At 39.1% G+C, this 23,857-nt stretch overlaps 3 protein-coding genes and 2 long non-coding RNA genes across 9 annotated transcripts in view; 2 read left to right on the top strand and 3 right to left on the bottom strand.

Annotated features, from left to right (window-relative positions):
- The window catches only part of ANKIB1 (ankyrin repeat and IBR domain containing 1), an 89,348-nt gene extending 89,085 nt beyond the window's left edge, over positions 1-263 (bottom strand). For all 3 annotated transcript variants that reach the window (XM_085050701.1, XM_085050705.1, XM_085050704.1), the window contains exon 1: positions 122-263. The gene's annotated coding sequence lies outside the window, so the exon portion shown is untranslated. The remainder of the gene's footprint in view (positions 1-121) is intronic.
- Positions 15-1,783, top strand: LOC146440965 (uncharacterized). The gene is made up of 2 exons (XM_085050709.1): positions 15-958; positions 1,735-1,783. Exons 1-2 carry the CDS (start codon positions 187-189, stop codon positions 1,773-1,775), a joined length of 813 nt encoding a protein of 270 aa, XP_084906835.1. The 5' UTR covers positions 15-186; the 3' UTR covers positions 1,776-1,783.
- On the top strand, positions 1,745-21,351 carry KRIT1 (KRIT1 ankyrin repeat containing). 2 transcript variants are annotated; one of them, XM_085050708.1, is made up of 17 exons: positions 1,745-1,807; positions 2,733-2,854; positions 3,137-3,296; positions 4,452-4,544; positions 5,412-5,541; positions 7,612-7,855; positions 8,141-8,256; positions 8,685-8,828; positions 9,912-10,068; positions 10,363-10,470; positions 12,172-12,328; positions 13,894-14,045; positions 14,689-14,855; positions 16,754-16,841; positions 18,514-18,720; positions 19,028-19,144; positions 19,607-21,351. In XM_085050708.1, exons 2-17 carry the CDS (start codon positions 2,753-2,755, stop codon positions 19,673-19,675), a joined length of 2,211 nt encoding a protein of 736 aa, XP_084906834.1. In that variant the 5' UTR covers positions 1,745-1,807; positions 2,733-2,752; the 3' UTR covers positions 19,676-21,351. The 2 variants fall into 2 exon arrangements, with proteins under 2 accessions (XP_084906834.1, XP_084906832.1); XM_085050706.1 differs by having other exon boundaries at positions 1,795-2,065.
- LOC146440964 (uncharacterized) lies at positions 8,077-12,172 on the bottom strand. The gene is made up of 3 exons (XR_014849735.1): positions 11,903-12,172; positions 10,314-11,470; positions 8,077-8,207 (listed from the first exon to the last, which is right to left on the bottom strand). It is a non-coding gene; the product is annotated as an uncharacterized LOC146440964 (long non-coding RNA).
- Positions 19,876-23,704, bottom strand: LOC146440962 (uncharacterized). 2 transcript variants are annotated; one of them, XR_014849734.1, is made up of 3 exons: positions 23,388-23,704; positions 22,053-22,216; positions 19,876-21,729 (listed from the first exon to the last, which is right to left on the bottom strand). It is a non-coding gene; the product is annotated as an uncharacterized LOC146440962 (long non-coding RNA). The 2 variants fall into 2 exon arrangements; XR_014849733.1 differs by lacking the exon at positions 19,876-21,729 and having other exon boundaries at positions 21,791-22,216.
- Between the last annotated feature and the right edge of the window lie 153 nt (positions 23,705-23,857).

The raw sequence follows: 23,857 nt of genomic DNA, 5'->3' as shown, positions 1-23,857 counted from the left end.
TGCGCGGCGCTGCCGACGCCCCGATGTGCGGAGCCTGCCGGCTTCGCCCGCGGCCGGGCTCCCCTCGCCGCGCCCTCCCGAAGCCCCCGCCCGAGCCTCGCCCGGCGCCGCGGGCACTCACCGGCTTCTCACAGCCGCTCTCCCCGGCCCTTCCCAGCGCCTCCGCGCCCGCCACTCAGAGCTTCCATGTGCCCCGCGGCCGCTCCTCTCTCCCGCTCCGCTCCGGGTGCGGCGCCCTCTGGAGTGGCCGCTCCAGCGGGAGCCCCGCGGGCAGCCGGGGCTGTCACTCAGCCCCCGGCGCGGGCACGGCGCTGCGGCTGCCGCCGGCTCGCTACCCCTTTGTTCGGCGGCGGCGGCGCTGACAGCTGCTGCCGGCGGTGCTCCGCGGGCCCAGGCGGCCGCTCCGCCTCGGCGCCTCCCCGCCCGCCAGCCGCGCCTCCTGCTCCCAGCCCGGCCCGCAGCCCCGGCTCGCTCCCTCCTTCTCCGCCCGCGGTCAACAACCGGCGGCGGCAGCACAAGTTCAGGCCGCCGACCCGGAAACTCATCGGCAGCCGAGGCCCGCGGGGCTCCGACGGGAAGCGGATCCGCCGCGCCGGGGGAGGGAGCGGGGCGGGGCCGGGGCGGAGCGGGCCGAGACGCGGGGCCTGGGCGGCGGGCGCGGCGGGAGGATGCGGCGGGCAGGCGGCGGCGGGCGCCACCGAGGAAGGCAAGGCAGGCAGAAAGCGAGCGGGACCCAGGCGCCTACCCTCACCCCGGCCCCGGGGCGGTCCCGAGGGCGGGAGAGCCGCTCCCCTCCGCGGGGATTTAGCGGGAGCGCCCCTCGGGCGGCCGGTGCCCGGCGGCTCCAGGGCGCGGCCGGGGAACTTCGGGGGCGTTTCCCGGCTGGGCGGTGTGGGACGGGAGATGCTGGGCGCGGAGCTGCCTCCCGCCCGTCGCCCTCCGGTTGTGCCGGGACGAGGTAGCGCTGCGGGAGCTTCCGAGGCTGCCGGCCTCTCTCCTTCCTGCGGGGGTGGCACGGCCGGGAGTCCCGGCGAGAGCCGCCCTCGACCCGGCGGGTCCTGCGGGAGGCGGGAAGGGTCGGCGGTTCTGGGAAAAGCCCGGGTGAGGCGTGTGCCTTAGATTGGCAGCCTTTGGGTTGGGGTAGCAGCCTTTTTTAGCGCCTGGGCTTGGTCAGGATCAGTTCGTGGTGGTGTTTTCTAAAGCTAGTCGTGTTTATTGTCACATCCTTACAGCCCCACCCTTCTTCATCCTCAGTTTTTGTTTTCTGGAGACATATTGCGAGTCTTAGCGCTGTCGGTTTCACAGACATGCTCATTCCGCTCTGGATTTAGTCCAGAGAAGTGTCAGAGGGAGTTCACCCGCTGCTTACTCACTTGTCCCGCCACTTGTCACCCAGGTGGCCTGGCCGTATCAGTGCAGGTTCCTTCCACACAAGCCTGTGACCCAAACCCTGTGTATCCAAGGACATGTAAGGAAACCCAAGGAGCAGGCCTTTCCCAACTGTGCACAAGGGATGGTTGTATCTTTTTCCTTTTAAAATTCTAAAGATCCTAAAGTATGAGTTCTAATAAGTCAGTATGTTGCTACTGTAATGCAAATCATTAGCTGTTTCTCTTCAGATATTATACTGTTCACGTACCATCATTAAATCCTCTAACTAATATATTTATTTAAACTGAAGGTGAAAACTTTCATGCTGCTTTTTATGTTGACGTGTTTTTAATATCTTTTCAGGTAGTCTTGGTCCCAGGAAAAATTTTGGACTAAGGGCATAGGAATCTGAAGACCTCTGTTTCTTCTGGAAGAGGTGGAGAAGCTAGAAGCACTAACATTTAAAATCTGTGGAGGAATTAATCTGCAAAAAGCATGTGCTTACTGATGCTATGGAATGAAAGGGTGTTCATTTGCAGATGAAGAAAATGATCAGCTGGAAGGTGGAAATGCTCAGACATAACCTTCTTTCTGGAAGCTGATATATGAAGTGATTTAGCTTTGGGAGGTTTTCCATATAATTTCCATAAAATTTTGTGATTATAGGAATTGTCACCTTGGTTTAAACAGAAGGGTAAGCAAAGCGTCTTCTTAAATCTGAAAGCCTCTATCCCCTTTTTTCAGAAACTAAAGATATATTCCTTTCAGAAGCTCTCTTTGAATAAATTGTGTACCAGTTTGCAGCCCCACTGAAATAAAACTAAGTAAATGAATCCATATTATAGTTTATCACCTTTGTTACTTGGCTGTAGGCGAGACTGTGTTCTACTTTGCGAGGGGGTGAGATGAAAACCAGGTATTTTCTTGAAATCCATGTGGAACTCACAGAAGTGCAGTACTTGTTACAGCACATTGTATAAATTACAGTGCTTGTCACTTTAAAATGGCTTTCTTTTTCAATTTCATATTTTTTCCAAAGTTCTAAATTTCTTTGGCCCTTTGTCTGGCTTGCAAAATGGGGAAGATAGGTACAAAGTGGGAAAAAAAACCCCATTATTTTTGCTTTAAAGATGGGCTAGAGAACAAGCTTATTTGTATCAAATCTATATGACGTACTATTTTCCCCTTTCATGAAAAGGAAGCAGAATTATATCAGCCATTGGCATTTCTCCAGCTAAAGAACAATAAATGAATAATGCAAAGCATCAGTGGATATTAGCACTGCATATCCTGAAATTTAGTGTGCTGTTGGATGTTCTTTTCAGCTGAACCTTTTCTTCCTGTTTATTCATTATTTCCAGTGATAAAATAAGAAGGAGAGATGGGAAACCCAGAAAACATTGGAGATGCATATGTTGCTGTGATTCGTCCAAAAAATACTGCTAGCCTCAATTCTCGGGAATATCGAGCTAAATCCTATGAAGTAAAACCATTTATGTTCTTTATGTATAAGTTGTTTGTTTTTTTTTTAATAATAAAGTAAATGTAGAATAATAGAAGAAAATGTAGCCTTGTCTTTTACTCTTTAACCTGCAGAAGAGGTCATTTTGACTTCATCCTGCTCCTCAACATTTAGTACTTCTTGAACTTTGTTACGACTTTTACAGTGACACAATAAATAACAATAACAATAATATTTTTTTTTTAAGTTCTGTACTTCTTTCAGTTGTGCTTAAACTCCTTTGGTTTCATTATTGTTTGAAAGATTTTGCTGCTTGAAGTTCCCATTGAAGGCCAAAAGAAAAAAAGGAAGAAAGTTTTGCTGGAAACTAAACTTCAAGGAGGCACTGAGATAACACAGAGCATCTTGGATTATGTATTAGAAGCCACCAGACCAATTTCACCAGCCAATCAGGGTATTAAAGGTAAAAACATTTTAATCTAATATATTGTTGCTAGCACCATAAAAATGTTTTTTAAATTGGCATTTCATGGTTGTGCAAAAGCCTGAAATTAATATAAAAGAAAAAAAGATATGTTTTGAGGTTCATCCAAAAAACCTAAGCCAACTACACAGCTAAAACCTTTAATTTACCTTTGTTTCTCTTTACCTTCCAACTCTATAAAATGCTTACGAAAAGATTTTTAATGAATGAATCTTTGTGCTTCTTCTTCACCTCACGTTCAGATTTATAGCTAAACTTCCAGTAAACCAGATTGAATTGACTTTTGTATCCATAACTTCAGCTAAAACTTGACTTGAACTGGAGAACTGATAGATTCTAAAGTCCTGCTTAGAAGAGAGAATCTATATGAAAATATTTCTAGCATAACTGTATCACTTACAGATGGAATTTAATGAGTATATTTTTTTTCCTTGTTCTTACATAGCTGATCTAGCAAAGCACCTCACACTGAGGTTTTGTGCTGAAAAAATTTTTTAGCCAGCATATTACATTTTCAGGTTGGTATAAAGCTTAAAGACTAAAGGACTTCTGGTCTTTGCTGCGTAGTTCATCTCTATTTTGTAGGTAAGGTTATGCTGGGCAGGTTGACAGTGTGAGCAGGACAATGCACTGCTGACAGTTTACCAAAGGAATAGCTGGTAAAACATGGTAATATGTTGCAGGTGGCAATAGCTGCAGCTGAATGGACTAAACAAAGCTCGTTATGCAGCAAACACAGAATAACAGAATTAATACACATAGAAGAATGCCTAGTAAAAGCAAAAACTCTGTTCCTTGTGTAGTCTGGAGAGTTTTAAATCAACTCATTCAGATGGTCTAAGCACAGCTTAGTGTGGCCACTGCTAAAATATGCAGCTGTGGTCAGAAAAGCTAAAAAGGGCTACTGTCATGGCATTTTTTCAATGTTACTGGGTAGATACATATTTATGTTTGTTAGCTTTTCATAGGTATTTAGATTTTCTTAGCTTGCTTTAGATTATAGCTCATAATCATATTTTTTTCTACCTAGAAATGAGGAATATTGAGTCTGGTAAGCTTTCAGATAGACCTTTGTCTTTGTTTTGATGATTAATTAATTGTTTCATTGTTTGTTTGTTTTATATACTTTGCTAGGAAAGCGTGTCGTGTTAATGAAGAAGTTTCCTCTGGATGGAGAGAAGGCTGGCCAGGAGGCATCTCTTTACATTGTTCCAACTGTTGTGAAAGGTAACATTGACCATGATTTGTGAAGCTGCACCCATTTTAGCAGAAATTCACTTGAGAGGCTTTTTTTTTAATATGATATATTTAAGTTGTATATATCTGTCTTGTTGATATACGAATATATGCATGATTTCATAAAAATATATATATATATATATAATAACATATGATATATTTATATAATATATTTTAATATGCTGTATGACTTTTTCTGTATTTAAGCATTAAAAGTTGTGGTCAGGTGCAAAACTCCCTGAATATTTTAAACTTTGAAGAAGTTATTTAAAATCAAGGAAAACTGCTTGGGTTTAATGTATTGTCTTTGTTTCTGTAACAATAGCATGTTTCTGGTTTAAGCAGTATTTGCACTTGGTTGTATTTCAAAACACAGGCCTTAACTTGTATAGAATTTGCTGAATGCAACTGTAAGACATCCTACTCAGTTCAGTGTTCTCAGAGAAGAATGCTTAGTAAGTCTTTAAACAGTAAATAAAGTCTTTAGAAAGCAAAGTAAATTACTTGTCAGCCAAGTATTTTTAAAAATATTGAAGTAAAGTGTCTGTGTGCTTTTGGGAAAACTTCTTCATCTTCATCTAGTCCTAAATCATCTTTTTTTTCCTTAAATGAATCTGATCACACTGATGGAATAGTGACAGGATACTTATGGGTTTTAAGGCTACCCTGTTGGGTTGTGAATTGCTATGTAAGGATTGTATGTAATTGCTATCAATTATTATTTGGAGAAAATTAAGTCATTCTAGTCTAAAGTTAGAATATAGTCTTAATTAGGGACATGTAGCTGCAAAAGATGTAGAAGGGAAAATAAGATCCTTCTCACTCATGTGTCTTCAGAGTATGTTTCCTTTTTAGACAATACGAAATACACATACAGTCCTGGATGCCCTGTGTTCTACTGTTTACAAGACATCATGAGAGTCTGCAGTGAATCCAGCACACATTTCGCTACGCTTACTGCAAAGATGTTAATTGCCTTGGATAAGTAAGAGACACCATCCGTAAAAATACATTCCAATTAAAAGCTTGATATTTTATATCAAAATATATATTAAAAAGATAATTTTTCAATGTAAGATGTATTTATAGCATTCTTGTGAATAAGAAGGAAATCATCATGGTATCATGTTATTTTCTTCATGTTTATCAGAAATTGAAACCTTGACAACACATTTCTAAAAGTCTTTTTACAAACTCAAGAATGGTGTGTTTATCTAAATCAAGTAGCTTTTTGGAAGTTCATGCTCACAGTGAATTTTTTGTAAAATCATAATGTTTAATCTTCTGTAAATGACATAATTGTCATCTGTAAAAGCATTTGCCAGAGTGTAGTAAAAATATCCTGTAATTGTATACCATTAAAATTGGCATTTAAATTAAATCTCCCTGTAGAAAGGGAGCGCATCTTGCCCAGACACACAAATATATTTACAGTAGGGATTTAACTTTCAGAAAGGTGATTAGCTGTTTGGCCAGATTTATAGTAGTTTGAAATTTGAATATATGAGCAGATTTTTTGTTGTTTTGAGGGTTTTTTGTTGTTTTTTTTAAATGTACACTTAACCAAGAAACACCAGACACACTTATATATGAACTTACTTGCAGTAATAAACTCAGCTGAAACTTCTGTCTAATGTAAAAAATCATGTTACAGGCTATTACCTAAATGGTTCTGTGTGTAGGGTTTTACAGTTTATTGGTAGAGTTGTAGTATTTCCATGTATACCATCATACCAATTACATTTATTTGCTGCTTAGTGAATGCCTCCAGGCTCTAAGTTGTGCTTAAAAGTGTTTCAAGTCTCACAGGAAGCCTTGGAGGTATAATAGAAAATAGTTTATATTTTTTATTTCTATGTACATAATCTGAAACAATATTTCTCAAAGATTCAAACTGCCATAACTAATTTATGTACCAAATCTTTAGAGAAAATGCCTGAAATACCTTAGAGGGTGTTGATTAGCACAATGACCACAATTTCTTTCTAGCAGGACCATGAGTATGTGAAGAGAATGCTGCTTTTGCAGAACACTGTAACTTGGATCTAGGACTTAAAAATAGGCCTAAGCATATGTACTGAACTGCAGGTTACCTTCTGCCATCCTTACATATGATTCTGGGACAGACAAGATCCAAGTTATCTGTCAGTGGATGTCCAAAGCATGTACTTCTCTTTCTTCTATATGTCTAGGCTCAATCACTAAACAGAATTTATTGTATTCAGCAAAGCACGTTTTTACCTCAAGCTTGTGAGAAAGCATGTGCAGTAACCTACATGCAAACCTAGCTTTAGACCTTTAATGCACCACTTAATTTAACACTTAAACAATTAGCAATTCAGTAAAAATATGTTTATCCAAAACTCATGATGAACAACTTCTGAGCCCTGTGTTATATTGCATATGTGGCAGGAAAAAATGCAGCAGGTGTACAGTACTGAGTTCCCCCAGTTGCACAGAATAAGAAAGCTCTAAAACTCTTCAATACTGTCAGTAGGAGTGCACTGCGAAGAGAATAAACTTCAGCACAGATTTATAAAAAGGTAGGTGGTAGCCTATGTGAAAGAGACTTAGCAGTTTGGAAACTGGACCTTCTGGTTTTTTGCCTTTCCCGTCTTTCCCTAATGAAACATGTAAGTTGGAAGGCTTAAGTCAGTACAGATATTGAAACTCACTCTTAAAAAAACTGCTTTAACTTTCAAAATTTGTTCAGAGTAGTAATAGTAATAAACTGAAAGTAAGTGAAATGGTGACATGGTGTGGTTAAGTTTTTTGGTTATAACCAGTGTTACTCTTAGTGTATCATTTCCTTTTCTTTGAGAGTTTGCATTCACAGGAAGTTGAGCAAATACAACTGCTTAACTGTGTGTGGTTAACATTTGCCATTCGGGGAGTAATTTAGTCATAAAATTGGCTGTGCACATTATAATTTTTTTTAATTAATGTGTGGGATTATCATACATGCAATCCTTAATCAGACAAAATAATGGACACGCATGACCAAAATGGTCCTTTTCTACCTGAAAATGAATTACTTGCCCATTCTCTCCTGCAGGTGGTTGGATGAACGGCACACCCAGTCTCACTCCATCCCAGCTTTATTCAGACCATCTCCTCTTGAGAGAATTAAAACAAATGTAATAAACCCTGCCTATGCTATAGAACCTGGTCAAACAGAGAGCTCGTTACACATGGGTTATACTGCCCTGGAAATAAAGAGCAAAATGCTGGCATTGGAGAAAGCAGATATATGTATCTATAACCCTTTGTTTGGATCCGACCTTCAGTATACCAATAGGGTAAGAACTATATTTTCGTTTTGTATTTGTGAAACATACATACATTTTCATTTTAAAATTCATTCATTTATTTGATATGAGTGCGTGCTCACATCAGAATTGTTTATTTAGTAGTAAATGTGCACTAGTTTTTCAAATCCTCATACTTGATCATAATTCTCATACATTATAAAACGTTATTATCAGTACTTAGGTTTCAAGAGACTACCCAGCTTGGATGGGGGATTGTGTAGCCAAATCTCAGTAAGATATTTTTTCAGTTGTGTTTAAATTATGTCTTCACAGGTTGACAAGGTGGTAATAAATCCATACTTTGGCCTTGGAGCCCCAGACTATTCAAAGATTCAGATTCCTAAAAGAGAAAAGTGGCAACGTAGCATGAGCAGTGTCACAGAGGACAAGTATTATGTTACATTCCTTTTTCATTAATGGATGATTTTGTTTTGTTTTATTACAGTAGCACTTGGTAGACTTAGAATGAGATTCCTGTTACTTTAGGCTTCTCTGTATAAATACGTATTTGAAATGAACTTTTATTTGAAGTCTCAAAGTATTGAAACACAACAGTTAGAGGATGAATCAAGAAAGTTGTAAATTATAAACATTAGAGAAGCATTTCTTACTATAGTAAATACAGCTGTGGCTTGATTACTGCATGGCAAAAAACTCATTTGTATGAATACTGGCACATTTTAGCTGCAGGAACTTCTCTTTCATTCTTCTGTAGATCTACAGTTACTGCTATGTTAGTAATTTTTAAAAAGTTGATGTTCTCAACTGTTGTAATATTTCTGAATGATGTTTTTCCTTTTTCCTCTTTAATTCATAGGGAACACCAGTGGGTAGATGATTTCCCTCTTCACCGCAGTGCTTGTGAAGGTGACTCTGATTTACTAAGCCACCTTCTGGATAAAAAGTTTTCTGTTAATCAGTTGGATAGTGATCACTGGGCACCAATCCATTATGCATGCTGGTGAGTTTTGCCAATCAAGTGCATTCTTGCTATCATGGTTCGTTAGCGTGGTCATTTATGTAATTTATCAGCCTCAAAAAAAGAAATAAAAAACCTCTAGACTTTTTAATGCTTTGATTCTAATATATATTACTGTTAACCTTCTGAAGAAAAGGATTGCTTTAGGTTTTGAGATAATTTTAATTTGAATGGTTTTGGGGGAGACTACTTATGGAGATGATGTCATCACTTACCTATTGACTCTTGTATCTGTCCTGAGTATTTATTCTAATTCCTTTTGGAGGCACTGGGTCTACTTCAGTGTGGTAACTTTCACAGTGTTTGTTGGCTAAAGTCTGTTAGCAGTTTTACAGCAGAGCAGTAGCTGAGCTGAGCATGTTTTGGTGCTGGTCAAGCTTTGAGTGGGAAGCTGGACTAGGTGATTTACAGAGGTCAGCGTGTCTGACTATAACTGTGCTTTAATCTGTAAGTGCTTGAAAGCTTTCCTCAGTCATAAAAATGCATTTGTTTTATCTTTATGGAAGTTAGTCTTTTCTATATAGAGTGGTCAGTATGTCTGATGATATGAATAACATGAAAATTAAACTTGGTTATAAAAAACCCCTAATCTTACTTGGTTTTTAGTGTTTGTCAGAAAGTTTGTAAATAGTTTATATATGAAGTATACACAAGAGTCACCAGTTATAAGCATGAAGGTTAAGAATCCTTAGGATCCATCTGCATGACAATCGGAAGCTGAACTCTGATTCTCACACTGATTATTTTGTCCAGACAAAGCTGGACTCTGTTCTGCCATGACTGAATTGCTACAACTACCCAAACTTAGGTAGTTTAAAGCAAGGTTCAGTTTAGCTATAATGAATCTAATAAAAGGTTACTAGACCAATGATTACCAAAGAAGTGTAGAACTGTCAGAGACTGATATTAATTTCTACAAACTTCATTATGTTCCATTGTATCTGGTGTAATTTGAAAGCAAAACACTCTTCCGTGTGCTAAAAAACCACATTTTCATAATTAGGGCTATCTGAAAAGAAATATTTTATATTTGCTGTGTCTGTTCTGATTTAAACCTGTCTGCAGGTATGGAAAAGTTGAAGCCACTCGAATGCTGTTGGAGAAAGGGAAATGCAATCCAAATCTTCTGAATGGCCAACTTAGCTCTCCTCTTCATTTTGCTGCTGGAGGTGGGCATGCTGAAATAGTACAAATTCTACTAAATCATCCAGAAATTGACAGAGTAAGTTCTGTTTGTGTGTAGAAATAGCAGTTTTAGCAACAGTTTCTAGCTTGTGAATGAGAAATATTTTGGTGTCCAGATCACAATGTATAAACACAATGGTCTTGTGAAAAGATTACCAAAAAATGGTTAAATATTTTTCATTACCTCTACTTTTGCCATTGTATATAAATTTTGAACTGTATATAAAGTTTGAACTCTGGTATCAAGGATTTTAATTATCTCAAAAATGTGTAAATGTTTACCTGTCTGCAGTGAAATCAATGTAGAATCAGTGTTTCTGTTTGTTTGTAGCACATTACTGATCAACAAGGAAGATCTCCACTGAATGTCTGTGAAGAGAACAAACAAAATGAGTGGGAAGAAGCTGCAAAACTACTGAAGGAAGCCATAAATAAACCTGTATGAGTTTACTTTCTAAATAGTTTAAAGTTTAATTTACACTTAATCTTGTTAGGGTCACTTCTAGCTGTTACTGGAAATGTGCAGCACACTGGAATTGTTAGTGTAAATATTGGCAAACTGACATTTTGTCTCTTTAAATGTTTCTGTTCTGTTTCATGGCTCGAGAAATATATGTAAGACATGTAAACATGATGCTCCAATTTATTTGTAGGAGCATCACATCAGCTACTGATTTTATGTCTATTTTTGATCATACAACCATCAGCTTTCTTTATGCATTGTCATCTTCTATGTTGATAAACAGGAGCATTCAGCTGGCTAAATGTAGGCTTCTGTGAAATAGCTTTTCATCAGTTAGTCAGTGTAGGCTTCCTTGGCAGCCAGTGGAGATTTAGCCTGGATAGGAAACAAAATTTACAATGCAATTCCTCTTACCCTGAAATAGATTTAAAATTAGCCAAATGATATAAACCTACTAGTTTCTTTTCTTTGACTTCCGATGCAACCTGTATCACTGTAGGTAGGTGGTAGTAAACCTGTCAGTTCTTCAAGATGTTTTAAATTATCTTCATTTCTCTCTGCATGAATGATCTTCCAAAATAATTAAGGAAGGAACTGACCTTTATTTTAGGGATCTTATTGTGCAGTAGTTCATATGGAGATGTGTGTGTCTAATGACTCCTCAGACTAATGCACACGAGTTAAGTAGATTGCAGAGTGTAATGCATGATGTTATGTTGTCACTTACTACTATTTAATTAATACAATAAATTATCCCTCCTATAAATTACTACAGTAGGAGTGACAGTGACTCCTGCAGCAAAGGTAGACTGATGTTTTCCATTCCAACCTCATTTTCAATGAGTTGTCATTTTCCAAAGCATCCGTTTTTTTCTAAAAGATTTTAGGAACGCAGTTCTTGATGACTTAGTAGATTTGAGGAAGGGAAATAACAAATTCCTGAAACGTTTTTATTCAAGCAGCTGAAACATCTAACCTGTTACAGAAATGAAAACAAGACATTTCATTGATTTATGACTTGTGTATATATTCTTTAAGCACCTAATTTACATTTATATATGTCTTTCAGGAGACATACTGTGGACTCACATGCAATTTGGTGAAAGCTATGGGAGTTCTGAAGGGGAACATTACTTATTACTTATTACTTATTACTTATTACTTATTACTTATTACTTATTACTTAATTTATTGAATTTATTTAGATTCTATTACGGGACCACTGTAAGATTAGTGAAATTGTATTCTTCTTGTAGTGAGTTCTGAGCAAAGGGTGGTGATTGCCTCTAAAAATAAGTCTTTTTAGTATAGAGGGGGAAAATTCATAACCTGCCAGTAATAGCAAGGTGAACATTTTGGGATGTGCATAGGCAGCTGAGCCCAGATTCCTCATGGAACTTTTAAATACCTGCTTGCCTTTGAGTTCAACAGAAGTCCTTAAAATACCAGCAAGATCTTTCTTGGAGTTACTGGTATAAAAAGCACAGTATGAGAACTTGCACAGGACATGAAACAAGCAATTTTGGTAAATAATAAATATGCAGGAGTTGTGCAATATTCTTTTTCCCATTGTTACAGATGTTGGTGACTTACGGTAGAATTACTTTCTTCTCTAGAAGCACCAACATGAAGGATTTTAACAAGCTCTTTGTTTCAAATGTTTTCATTTTGATGTAGTATGAAAAGGCAAGAATTTATCGTATGGATGGGTCATATCGCTCTGTCGAGCTGAAACATGGAAACAACACAACTGTCCAGCAAATAATGGAGGGCATGCGCCTGTCTCAAGAAACTCAGCAGTACTTCACTATCTGGATCTGTTCTGAGAACCTCAGTAAGTAAAAAAGACAATGGTTATACTTGAGGGTTTATCACAGTTTATTTCTGCTTGCCTTTAGGAAAAAGTAATATGTCTTAGTAGAGTAGGAAACATCCTCTCTGACAGGCTTTACAGCCTGATGTCTCCAAACTGCTTTCAGAGCTGTGGAGAGCTTCTCTGTTCTAGCTTTTACTTTGGGTACCCTCAGTAGGTCTGACTGTATCTGGGCACCTATAATGTATTTCATCCAGGAAGATGGGGCTGTTCCAGGTGCCTTTCTGTTACAGGGCACCTTGGCTGTCATAGGCCTTACTAGTAGCTTATCCTGGTATTTATCTGTATTTTTATTCCCAGAGTATCTGAGTCTAGAAGCATGTCACTGTTTTTACCAATGTTTAGTCTTTTTAAAACTACTAATTACAAGTAAGGTGATTAATGTTGTTTCTTTAGGTCCTTTAATCATATGAATTTTCCTGTGTTTTGCACCAAACTAATTTTCGATAAACGAGTTTTTAGATATATTTGATGGGAGAGAATTCTGATGTATAATGTCACTATTATATTTGTAGTATTTTTGGGATTTCTGATCTAAATAAAAAGTATATTACAGTGTTTATTTGAGATATATAGCAAAAGATAAATAGAAGCCTGAAAGAGTCAAGGTGTGTGACTAATGGACAAGTTTCATTATGAACTATGTTGCAGTTTGTGACTGTCAGGACTGTAGGTTCCTTGCCTATAGGACATCTGATGCTTTTCTATGTTTGAATGTAAGATGGATAAGTTAAATGAACAGACTGTTCTCAGTGCAAGATGTTGCACTATAAAATACTCATTTAAGTTTTTCATATAATGTGAAATGCCACAGTGTGAAAGCCAGAACAGTGAGGATGAGGCAGACACAGCCTCCTAGAACCTCACTCCTAGAAAAAGCCAAGTGATAATCTAAGGACAGGCAGGGTGAGTGAGCCAAAGATTCAGACTCTAGTAGACAGTAGGACTGTAGATGAAAGCTCTGTATTAATTTCTGAGCTCTCATAAACACAGGAGAACATGAAACATTAAATGACTTTAGCCTGTTCAGAATCAAGACATTTTACAGGTTAGAAAGAAAAATGTCTGTTCTGAAAAGCGTTTTTTATATATATACACAAAAAGGGCAAATACATTTATAAGATAAATGATATCTGTATTTTTCTGTCAGAAATAAGATTATTGGACTTTGTATTTCTGCCATAACAACAGAGACAACATTGTTTTCTCATGTATTATTGTGTTTTTAAGGTCAGTCTTGGTACTCCGTTAAATCTTCAAATACCACTTCTCTCCTGAGAAACTGAAAATAATAAAGTTTCAACACTATTGTGTTTAGTGAATTGATACTAAGAGTTTTGTCAATAAATCCATATTTTCCATACCTTTTCAATATAGCAGTTTAGAAAACATAGGGAAAATATTTGTTAATGAGGCCTCAATTTCAGATACTCTGGGTTTGGTGCAGCATTTAATAATTTATATGTATGTGCATGTGCTGGGCTATTCTGTTTGTTTATTTAGAAACAAACCCTTTTATTTTTCAGGTCTCCAGCTGAAGCCATATCACAAGCCTTTGCAGCATATTCGAGACTGGCCTGAAATATTCACTGAACTGACAAACTTGGATCCTCAAAGGGAAACTTCGCAGCTTTTCCTGAGAAGAGATGTGAGACTTCCATTGGAAATAGAAAAAAAGGTCAGCACTTGGAAGTGAATGAATGAAATCATGGTCAGACTCAGAACATTTTGACCATCAACACTCAGTGTGTAGTGACTGTAGTAATTTCCAAAGTTACTCAAACCTGACATTTCCTTTTCTGTAATAGTCTGAGTCTTCACATTCTTCCCTACCTCTCTCTTGCCTTCCTGCCATCTCTTTGTTCTCTCTCTCTTTCTCACCCTCTCAGTTTGGTTTATCCAACGTCTCCATGTGTCAGTCTCTGTCTGTCATACAGCTAAAAACAACTTGCCTGATTGTTTCTTCCTTGTGCTGTTGTTTTTCAGTTATTTAATTGGTCAATTTCAGTGGTATTATTCAAATATATTATTCAAAATAAATTCACAGGGGAAAAATTCACAGATATCAGTATTTCTGCAAACTTTTTGATTGGGCATGGTATGCTAGTTGCCTTTCGTTTGGGTGTTAGATCAGTGAAATGTTGAAGTAAATCAACGAAAACATGTATTTTTTTCTATTACAAAGCATGACCAAAATGTACACTTCAGTCAGGATCACACCTTTGTCTTCTGTCTCTGAATCAGTGAGAAATTGTATTTATAGTTTCTAAGCTAATTTTCCTTTTTACAAAGAAATCATATTATTTAAATTTTTTTAACAGATTGAAGATCCATTGGCTATTCTTATACTTTTTGATGAGGCCAGATACAATTTACTGAAAGGTTTTTATACATCACCTGATGCAAAGTTGATTACACTGGCAAGTCTGCTTCTACAAATAGTCTATGGAAATTATGAGAGCAAGAAACATAAACAGGGCTTTCTAAAGTAAGTATGTGTGTTTAAAACTTAAAATTATGTGTTCAGATGAAGTCTTTTTAGATAGCACTTATATGGAACTCTCAAATTTTAGGTATGTTTGTTGGTTTTCTCCATCACTGAGCTGTAGTTCAGAGTAATCACATAACCCTTGTAGCCTTACTAGCAGCTGGACATAGTGTGTGAAAATGTATAAATCTTAATTATTGCAGTCCCAGACAGAGGGATAGAGGTTCTGTATTTTTTAAAATCTGTCCTGAGCTACAGTAATACCACAATGCGTAAGGGTTCGTTTGAAGTGTTCTGACAGGACTGAAGGGTTCTGACAGGACTGAGGCTTTGAACAATGCTGAAGAAACTTATTATGGCAGTTAGACCAACGTCTGGGATTGACTTTCCCTCTTTTCCTTTGGACAGACCACGTAGAGATATAGTTTCTCTTCTGTCATTTGTAGGAGAAATGCTGCACTAAATTGGTCAAAACCATAGCACCAGCAGGGCTCAGACAGATGGTATTTTTCTCTCCCCTTCCCTCTGCATGCCAGCACAACAGTAGCTGAGCTATTTTGGGAAATGGCTTCTTCTTCCCACGTACATTTCTACAGCAGTATCTGAGCCCATCAAGATTCCAGTTCTCTATTGAGTGCACCTTTACCCCCTGCCATCTCCACCTCACTTCATTCATGGAACAGCAGCTGTGCTGCTCTGGAAAGCCGCTGTGCTTCCCATCTTCTCTTATTCACAGCATCAACTGAGCTGCCTTGGCTTGGTGGGTTTTTGCATATATTGTCCTGGAGTTACACAGCTGGTAGATGGAGCATAAGGAGAACGGGGTTTAAATGGGACTGCCTGCACAAGTGTGCAGTTAATGCAGCTGAGTTTTGTATGGAACTACTCCCTGCTGACTCCCAGCAGCTGCAGGGTGGTGTTCCTTTCCATACTGAGGCATATCAGTACTGTGGGTCCAAGCTGATCCTGCTCAATGGAAGTGTTTGGCTCTACAGACAGGACTACCTGCAAAGATAGTTTGGGCCAGAAAAAAAGCCATTTAAGCACGCTTTCAATCCATATACACATAGTTCTTTTTCATATAGATGAAGAGATTTATGTTCTGATTTTTTTTTTTGCTAGTTGACATAAATGTTTTTTTCAAAGACAGGTAGTTTCAAACTATATCCTGGCTGTTGTTTGTATGAGTGTATCTTTGAACTTACTGATGGATTGTCCTGTGCAGGGTTTTTACTTGGTAGATCATTTACGCAATTACTGCCAAATACAGTTTAAAAATTACTAAATAGGTTACATCACTAGGTCTTGAAACTGTCTTAAATGTACATAAAAGCAAACCAGTAAAGGCTAGCATTGTTTGTTTTAGTATTTTTTGTTTCCTGCACTTTGGGTTTTTTGAAAAAGGCACTTTATGTAAGTAGCTTCTCTTTCATGTCACTTAATATATAACTTTATTGTGGAAATTATTTGGGCTGAGTCCTTGGTGGTGCTGACTACAGGAGTGGAAGAAAGAGTATATACAATCTGTCATGTTTTCTTGAGTGTGTGATATACTGATGTAAATGGCATTTTCTATATAATTTTGGCTTTCAAACTGGAATTCACTAATTCCAGTACTTGCTCTCTAACCACGTACGAGACACGTGTTCTGCTGGCATTTCCTCTCCATGCCATGTCCGTGATGTGTGACACAGAGTGTATAATGTAAAGCTGCATCTTCATTAAGTGAGAATCACACTGTATCTTAGGAAACCATCTCATCTGATGAGGCAAGATAGAGTAAGAGCTGACTGTCTAGCTCAGTGTTTGGCTTGAACGTACACTGAGGCAGACGCTGTTCTTTTTTCTTACTTTGTTTAGTGAAGAAAAACGTTTCTTCCTTTTTGTTCTTCTCTTAGTGAAGAAAACCTTAAATCTATCGTACCAATAACCAAACTAAAAAGTAAAGCTCCTCACTGGACAAACAGGATACTTCATGAATACAAGGTGAGATAAATAAGCAAGTAGTAGAAAATCCGGTTGTTAAACATTTTTGACTGTTTGCCTGTCAATTAATGAACAGAATACTGGTATAAAAAGCTAAAAATGTGTATGTTCTGAATTTTTGGGATGGCTTGTTGGAATATATTTCTTGCACAATTACAGATGATCTCTTTGTTAGAAGTAAATATGTTTGTTATCTGTTCATTTACCTTAAGTGTTGGCTGTGTATTTGGCACACTTCCAATTCAGGCATAGATGTGAAAAAATCTACTCTGACTAACATTTTCATGTCTGCTTGTAGCAATAGATCTCCAAAGTCCTTTTTGTCAGTGTAACTTGTATGTTAGGAACCTGGTAGTGCTGCTGATGTGCATATGTGCACACACACACAAACTCCTTTGATTAGAGCAGTTAATTGAGCAAAATTTTTAAATGTGCACGTGGGCTGCTTGTGTAAAATGACTCTAACTGAGGGCTGTGGGTCCCAAGTGAGGTTAGACTAAATTTATGATCTTCACAAGTAATTGTGGAAAAGGTGAGGTGTGTCAGGAGAACTGTACCAGCTGATGTGCATCACTAAAGGTAGCTACCACAAAACACTGCAGAGGCACCCAGGGCATGTTTTCAAACCTTGCCCCTCTTTTTGAGGTGAGATTACTCAATCATAAACTTCCTTTTGGTGCTCACACATTTTTTTTGTAAAAAACCAACAGATCATTCCTGCTCTTTCTAATAGAGATGAAGGGGGTGATGGTGGTCTAAGACTATGGTGTAGCAAAGTTGTCCATACTGTCATCAAATTAAATGTAAGAATGAGCATAGCTTTCTTGACTTCTCCTTTTAGGCCATTATTTTGGGGTGTGAGGCATGAGGGAAGGGGAAAGCACTTGCAGTTTTTGTCCTGAAGATTTACATGTTAGAACTGGCTATATAGAGTTCAGGTAAGCTGCAGTGCAGGGTGTGGATCCAGAGAGGCTGATCCCCTCTATCACACCCACAGTCATGCCCCCCTAACTGTTGAAGATTTGTTCTCCCTCACGTCTGTGACTTCTCATCTTGTGCACAGCCCAACCAATTTTTTATTTGTTAAAGTGGTTGGTATCAGTCTGGTTTGAGGAGCACTCCAGCCATAGTTTGTTCTGACTGCTGTACTCTACTGAAGAGGAAGGAACAGAAGACTGTCTCATTGTGAATGGAGGCTCCACTATTGAAAAGAGATCTGCACCTCTCTTTCGCTTAGAAAAGAAAAAACAATCCATGTTTTTGGAAGGAGGTACTTGCTCATCTTACATGTCTCACTGGATTGGACCCCTTAAAGAAGGAAGAATACATAGTTTTAAGGATTGCAATGCATTTAGTGTCAGATGGGCACATAGCTGCTGATCCCAAATCCGAATTACTTCTGAGAGAGGCAAAGCTGTGGGGCCCTTCAGAGGTTACGTGGCTGTGCTCAGATTTCTGAGGCTTATCTAGGTATCTGGGTTTTGCCTCAGTCTCTTACAGCATTGAGCCATGCCGTAGCTCTAAGGTTTAATTTAGCTGTAGGAAGATGGTTGATGGGAAATCACTTTGGAAATACGCATTTAGTAGGGATTGCACTAAACAGCAGATTTTCCTCAAACAATCACAACTGTTTGGAAAGACTTGTTGACTGTCATGGTTCCTTTATTTATAGAATCTCAGCACCAGTGAAGGTGTGAGTAAGGAGATGCATCACCTTCAGCGCATGTTCTTGCAGAATTGCTGGGAAATTCCTACTTATGGAGCAGCTTTTTTCACAGGACAGATATTCACCAAAGCAAGCTCAAGTAGCCATAAAGTCATCAAAGTGTACGTAGGAGTAAATGTAAAAGGGCTTCACCTCCTCAACATGGAAACAAAGGTCAGCTTTAAGTGAACTGCCAGTGATAACTATAAAATTTAATACTCTTCTCTTAAAATCTTTGTACTAGAAGTAATTTCACATGCAACTGTTTAGTTAAACTTGACTGAAAATTTCCAAGATTTTAAGATCTTTATAAGTCACTAACGAAGTCTTGTATTTTTTCTCTTTGCTACCTTATGAACTACAACTGTGTTGTGCAATGTAGTGGTTTAAGTCTGAATCCTGTCTTTGTGAATGAAGGGAAGTTCAGTTTGCAAGTATGGAGAATATTTTCTGAGTGACAGTTTCCTACATTTGATTGTAGGCTTTACTCCTCAGCCTAAAGTACGGTTGCTTTATGTGGCAGCTGGGAGATGGAGATACATGTTTTCAAATCCACAGTCTGGAAAACAAAATGAGCTTTATCGTGCATACCAAACAGGTAAGTGGTATAATTTTTCATCCTTCATGTTCAATTATTTTTTTCCTAAATTATATACACAAGCCTCTTTTCTCTTGAGATTGACCACCCTTGCACATTATAAAAGAAGCCTAAGCCAAGCTTCCCCAAAAAATATTTTAAAACTTTCTTATTAATATTTCAGAATGTTTGCTCATTTTCTTAGCATATGAAGCCTTCAGAATTCAAAACAAATAAAATGCATTTATAATCATCAGGATAAACTGGTTTTTTTAATTGAAACTGTTAGTTGCATATGTTCAAATCCCTCATTCTCTAAGATTAATTCCAAATATAATGAGAACCACAGAGTTGGAGCCAGTAACTTCGTGATCAAAACTCGCAGAGTTTGAGATTGGATAAATCTGAGAACTGCTTTTGTCATGTACTTGATTGTCATAGTTCTGAAATGCTGATAGAATTTCATTGCATCCCTTTACATAGGCAGGACTTGTTGTAAAACTCCTGATGAAATTAAATGGCCAGTTAATGCCTCCTGAAAGAAACGAGTGATCGATATGAACAGTGGTTACGAGATGGCATCTGACGGCTAAGCAAAAAACAAATTGTTCCTCCTCATAAACATGACTTCCATGTACATGAATTTTACACAATAGAAAAGTCAATTTGTACAGTTTTTTAACTTTGTACAGAAGCTGCATGGTTTATTTTTTTAAAAAACTATACAACATATCTTATTATTTTTATAAATATTTTTGTGTTTCAAATATTAACTATTGTAGGGCTTGAGCTTAACCAATAAAGCTAACGAAATGTAAATGGTTTACCGAGTTTGACGAGCATGAATCCAGTAAAGCTTTTGTTCCCAGAGAAATATGGGACTTCCAGTGCCATTAAGCAAGTCTCAGTTAACCTATTTACCTTTCATGTCGTTGTGTGGAACATCAAGGAGGTGGTATATGTTGCAGTATTTTGTAGACACCCTGTATTTTTAAGATACTATTGATAAAAATGCTTAAAAGACCAGTTAGACCTTTGAGCAACTACTTTTGATAAACTTGTTTTTTTTATTTGGTTTCTGACAAACATTTTAGCTTGCTTTATTTTTACTTGTAACTTTCTCATACTTTGTATTCATATTTATTCTAAAATATTGCATGAGGATGCCAAAAGGGAAATACCTTAAATCATTCAGAAGCCATATTGAATGTTTAGCATGCTTGTTTTTTAAAATGGATTTTTACTTTTGCTGTGCAATATAAAATATGTGTATGGAGGAGAGGGAGATATGGATTTACAGATGAACCTTACTCAGAGGACTTCAGAAAGTATGATAAATCCTACCCTGGATTGCAACATATATGCAGTAACAAAAACTGATACAGGAGGTACTAAGTTATTTCTCTTAAATTAATTTTCCTACTGATTACTGACTTCAGTTTCGTCAGGCTAAAAGCAGTGCAGGATGCAGGAATGAAGATGGCAAGGAGGTCAGATGCAATCTGAAAGCACTCCGCCTGCTCTTTGTAGAGTCAGGACTGGGGCTCAACAAGCTGGGTCCCAGGTGTAAGGTCGGATCCTATGCAGTCTGAAACATATCCTTGTACATTAAAATAGTAACTGTAATTTAAATCTTTGAAGTTTCTGGTTGTATTTCAGGGTTTTAAGTGCACTTGACTATTTCTTCCGTGTAAACTGCATGCTAAAACAGTGTGCAATATTTTGTAAAAAAAAGCTTTTTTAAAAAAATTAAAGTTAGCACTTGCCTCTAAGTTTTCAAATAAAAGCTAAAATGAATGTGAAGAACTGTGCTGTTGTATAGTAACTTTACTCAAACCTTACTAGTAAGTGCAGCTTAAGAAATTAAAGTAGTAAACTGTTAAAAACATGAATAGGAGACTTGTATTTTTTATTCTTCTTAGCAAGCTATACTTTTCTACTTAAATTTGACAGGCCTAAAGAACAGTAAATCTTCATGGCTTGTTATACTTTATTTGAGGTAAATAATGCAACAGTCAGGTCCTTCATTGTGCATCCCTGTTATCACTTGGCACTGGTATCAGAAATACATTTCTCTACATAGCACTTTCTTAGAAAACTAGAGGAAAATGTTAAGAAGGTGTGTCAGTTGCCTATTTAACTATACTATCAATATGCCTTATTGCTGTATAGTCCTTTCTGCTAAATTCTTATTTATTACTACCTAATAAATGGTTTGCTACAAGTCACATTTGGTGTTTCTGCTTTTGTAGCCTGTGTGAAAGTGCCATCAAATGTTACACCAAGCAGGTGTTACTGCCAAAGAGCAGTAGTTTGTAACAGGCTCATCTTTGTAAGGTATGTAAGAAGAGCGTCAGAGAGGACCAGAGGCAGTGTCCCATGGTGATTCTAAATTAAGATAGTGCACCTTGGAATCTGCTCAGGAATTCACCAGGTAACCTGAAAACTTGCATGATGGCAAAGCAGAGGTTTGCAGATGTTGCACGTCAGTGGAGCCACTGAGTAACAAGAGCCCTGTGCTGCAGACCCAGAGGCTTCTGGCACCTGGGTACATGGGAGCTTCTGCTGCCCTGCTGTGACAAGGCAGGTGTGAGCACTCCTTTCAGCTGGAAGTGGGGAAATGAAAAATGGGAACAGAGAGAAATCCAACGCTGCTGAGACAGACCATTAGTAACAACCCTTTAATCACTACCAAACAAAAACCCAATGAAAATGAGCTGCAAGGTGGGCAAAGCTGACGCTTGTGCCTTTGTAAGCATGAGATGCCCAGCTCAACACCTACAGTCCATTGAACAAGTGCTTTCTGAAAAAGCAAGAACCTGTACAGCTGACAAAAACAAAGATTTGAGAGTAGAACATTCAGCCACTCCCTGTAAGCCAAAAGAGTAACCAAGAACTTAAAACTGTGAAAGAGAGGCACGAATTTTACCAAGTGGACTAACTGACTTCCTCTTGCCCCAGTGAGCAGTTTGTCCAAGAGGTCCTTGGTTCTGCTGCTGCTGCTTGGTGACAGAGAACAACTGCTCCAGGAAGGTGGGGGTTTCCTGACCACTGTTAGCTTACAGCTGGATGCAGTTTAAAGGTGGGCTGTGACTGAAAAAAGAGATAACAGGTTCAGCGGAAACAACATACATAGTTTGCAAAAGCTCTGCTTTACCTTATAGAATTGTTATTAATGTGGGTTAAAGATACAAGAATAATGTACAAAACTATTACTATCCTGTATAAATTTAAATATAATTAATGCAATAATTATATAAAAATTTTTAAAAAGGCATTCATATATAGGTAATTAATCTGGAAATCCTGTCCCATGGAAGAAATATACTGACACTATTGCCACCAAAAATGTCCTTTCTTCATAAATTGACAGTATAAAACATCATTAACAGCCAGTGACATATCATGACTCCCAAAAGAATTGTCAAAGCTTGTAAATATTAAGGAACTCTTTCTCAATCACTACAGCACTGATGAATTTCCTTTGGCATTGGAAAGTGTTGAAACTTCAGAGCTTGCAGGCAGCAAATTGAAAACTTTACAGGATCCCTTTGCTAACATGAAGAGTTTGAAGGTACTCAACATTGATACAGGGTTTACCAGAGGATATTACACACTTTAAAAAACTGTAAGAATGTCAATCAGTAACAATAAGCTCATGTTTATACCTGTGCACCTTTTCCAGTCAACAAAACTAAAAGTACTGAGCTGATGACAACAGTTTACTTCAGAAAAGTGAAGAATTTATAAGAATTTATGTTTCTGAACATAGCAAAAAAAGTTATTTTAAAAGCATTACAGGTAATCTTTGCAACTGTACCGTGTTGGAACATCTCATTGTAATAATCAACCCAGCTTCCTACTAGTATTCCCAGACTTATACATTTAAACCTTTAAATGGAAGCTGACTGGACTCACTCTGTGAACAAATACGGCCTTGAAAAGATGAGTCCAAAATAGAATTTTCTGAAAATGCCTTAAGATGCATTCCTGTTGAATTAAAAAACTGTATATGGACAACCAAAGCGGGCTGTGATGAGCTCTGTTTCCAGAGCTGTGGGCACTATTTGATCTTAAACCCTTAGATCTTAGTGGAAACTCATTTCAGAAGCAATACCCGGCTCTTCTGACATTAAACATTTGGAGCATGTGGAATTAAACTCAAATAAGCTGTTCTCGCTTTCTGCGTGCCGTGCAGCCGTACAAACCAGCGCCCTGGGCTGTCAGCGGGGGCGCCGGCAGCGCTGCCCGGGGGACGGCTCACCGTCAGGAGCCTCGTTTGCCGAGGAGCCGCGTTCTCCGGGTGCTGGAGCTGCTCACATGCACCCCCGAGCGCCGTGCTGCCGCTGGGGCCGGGCCCTCAGGGGGCCGAGCCGAGCTTCCAGGCGGCGGAGCCCTCAGGCACTAAAGGGGCCGAGCCCTCAGGGGGCCGAGCCGGGCCCTCAGCCGGCAGAGCCCTCGGGCGGCAGAGCCCTCAGGGGGCCGAGCCGGGCCCTCAGCCGGCAGAGCCCTCAGGGGGCCGAGCCGGGCCCTCAGCCGGCAGAGCCCTCAGGGGGCCGAGCCGGGCCCTCAGCCGGCAGAGCCCTCAGCCGGCAGAGCCCTCAGGGGGCCGAGCTGGGCCCTCAGCCGGCAGAGCCCTCGGGCGGCAGAGCCCTCAGGGGGCCGAGCCGGGCCCTCAGCCGGCAGAGCCCTCGGGCGGCGCAGCCGTGAGGCGGCCGGCCCTCCCCCGCGCGC

The sequence above is a fragment of the Lichenostomus cassidix genome, chromosome 2 (assembly GCF_008360975.1).
Source record: "Lichenostomus cassidix isolate B80296 chromosome 2, HeHo_3.0, whole genome shotgun sequence".
NCBI lineage: Eukaryota > Metazoa > Chordata > Aves > Passeriformes > Meliphagidae > Lichenostomus > Lichenostomus cassidix.
The sequence above is the reverse complement of the archived record's forward strand: the minus strand, read 5'-3'. Positions and strand labels throughout refer to the sequence as shown.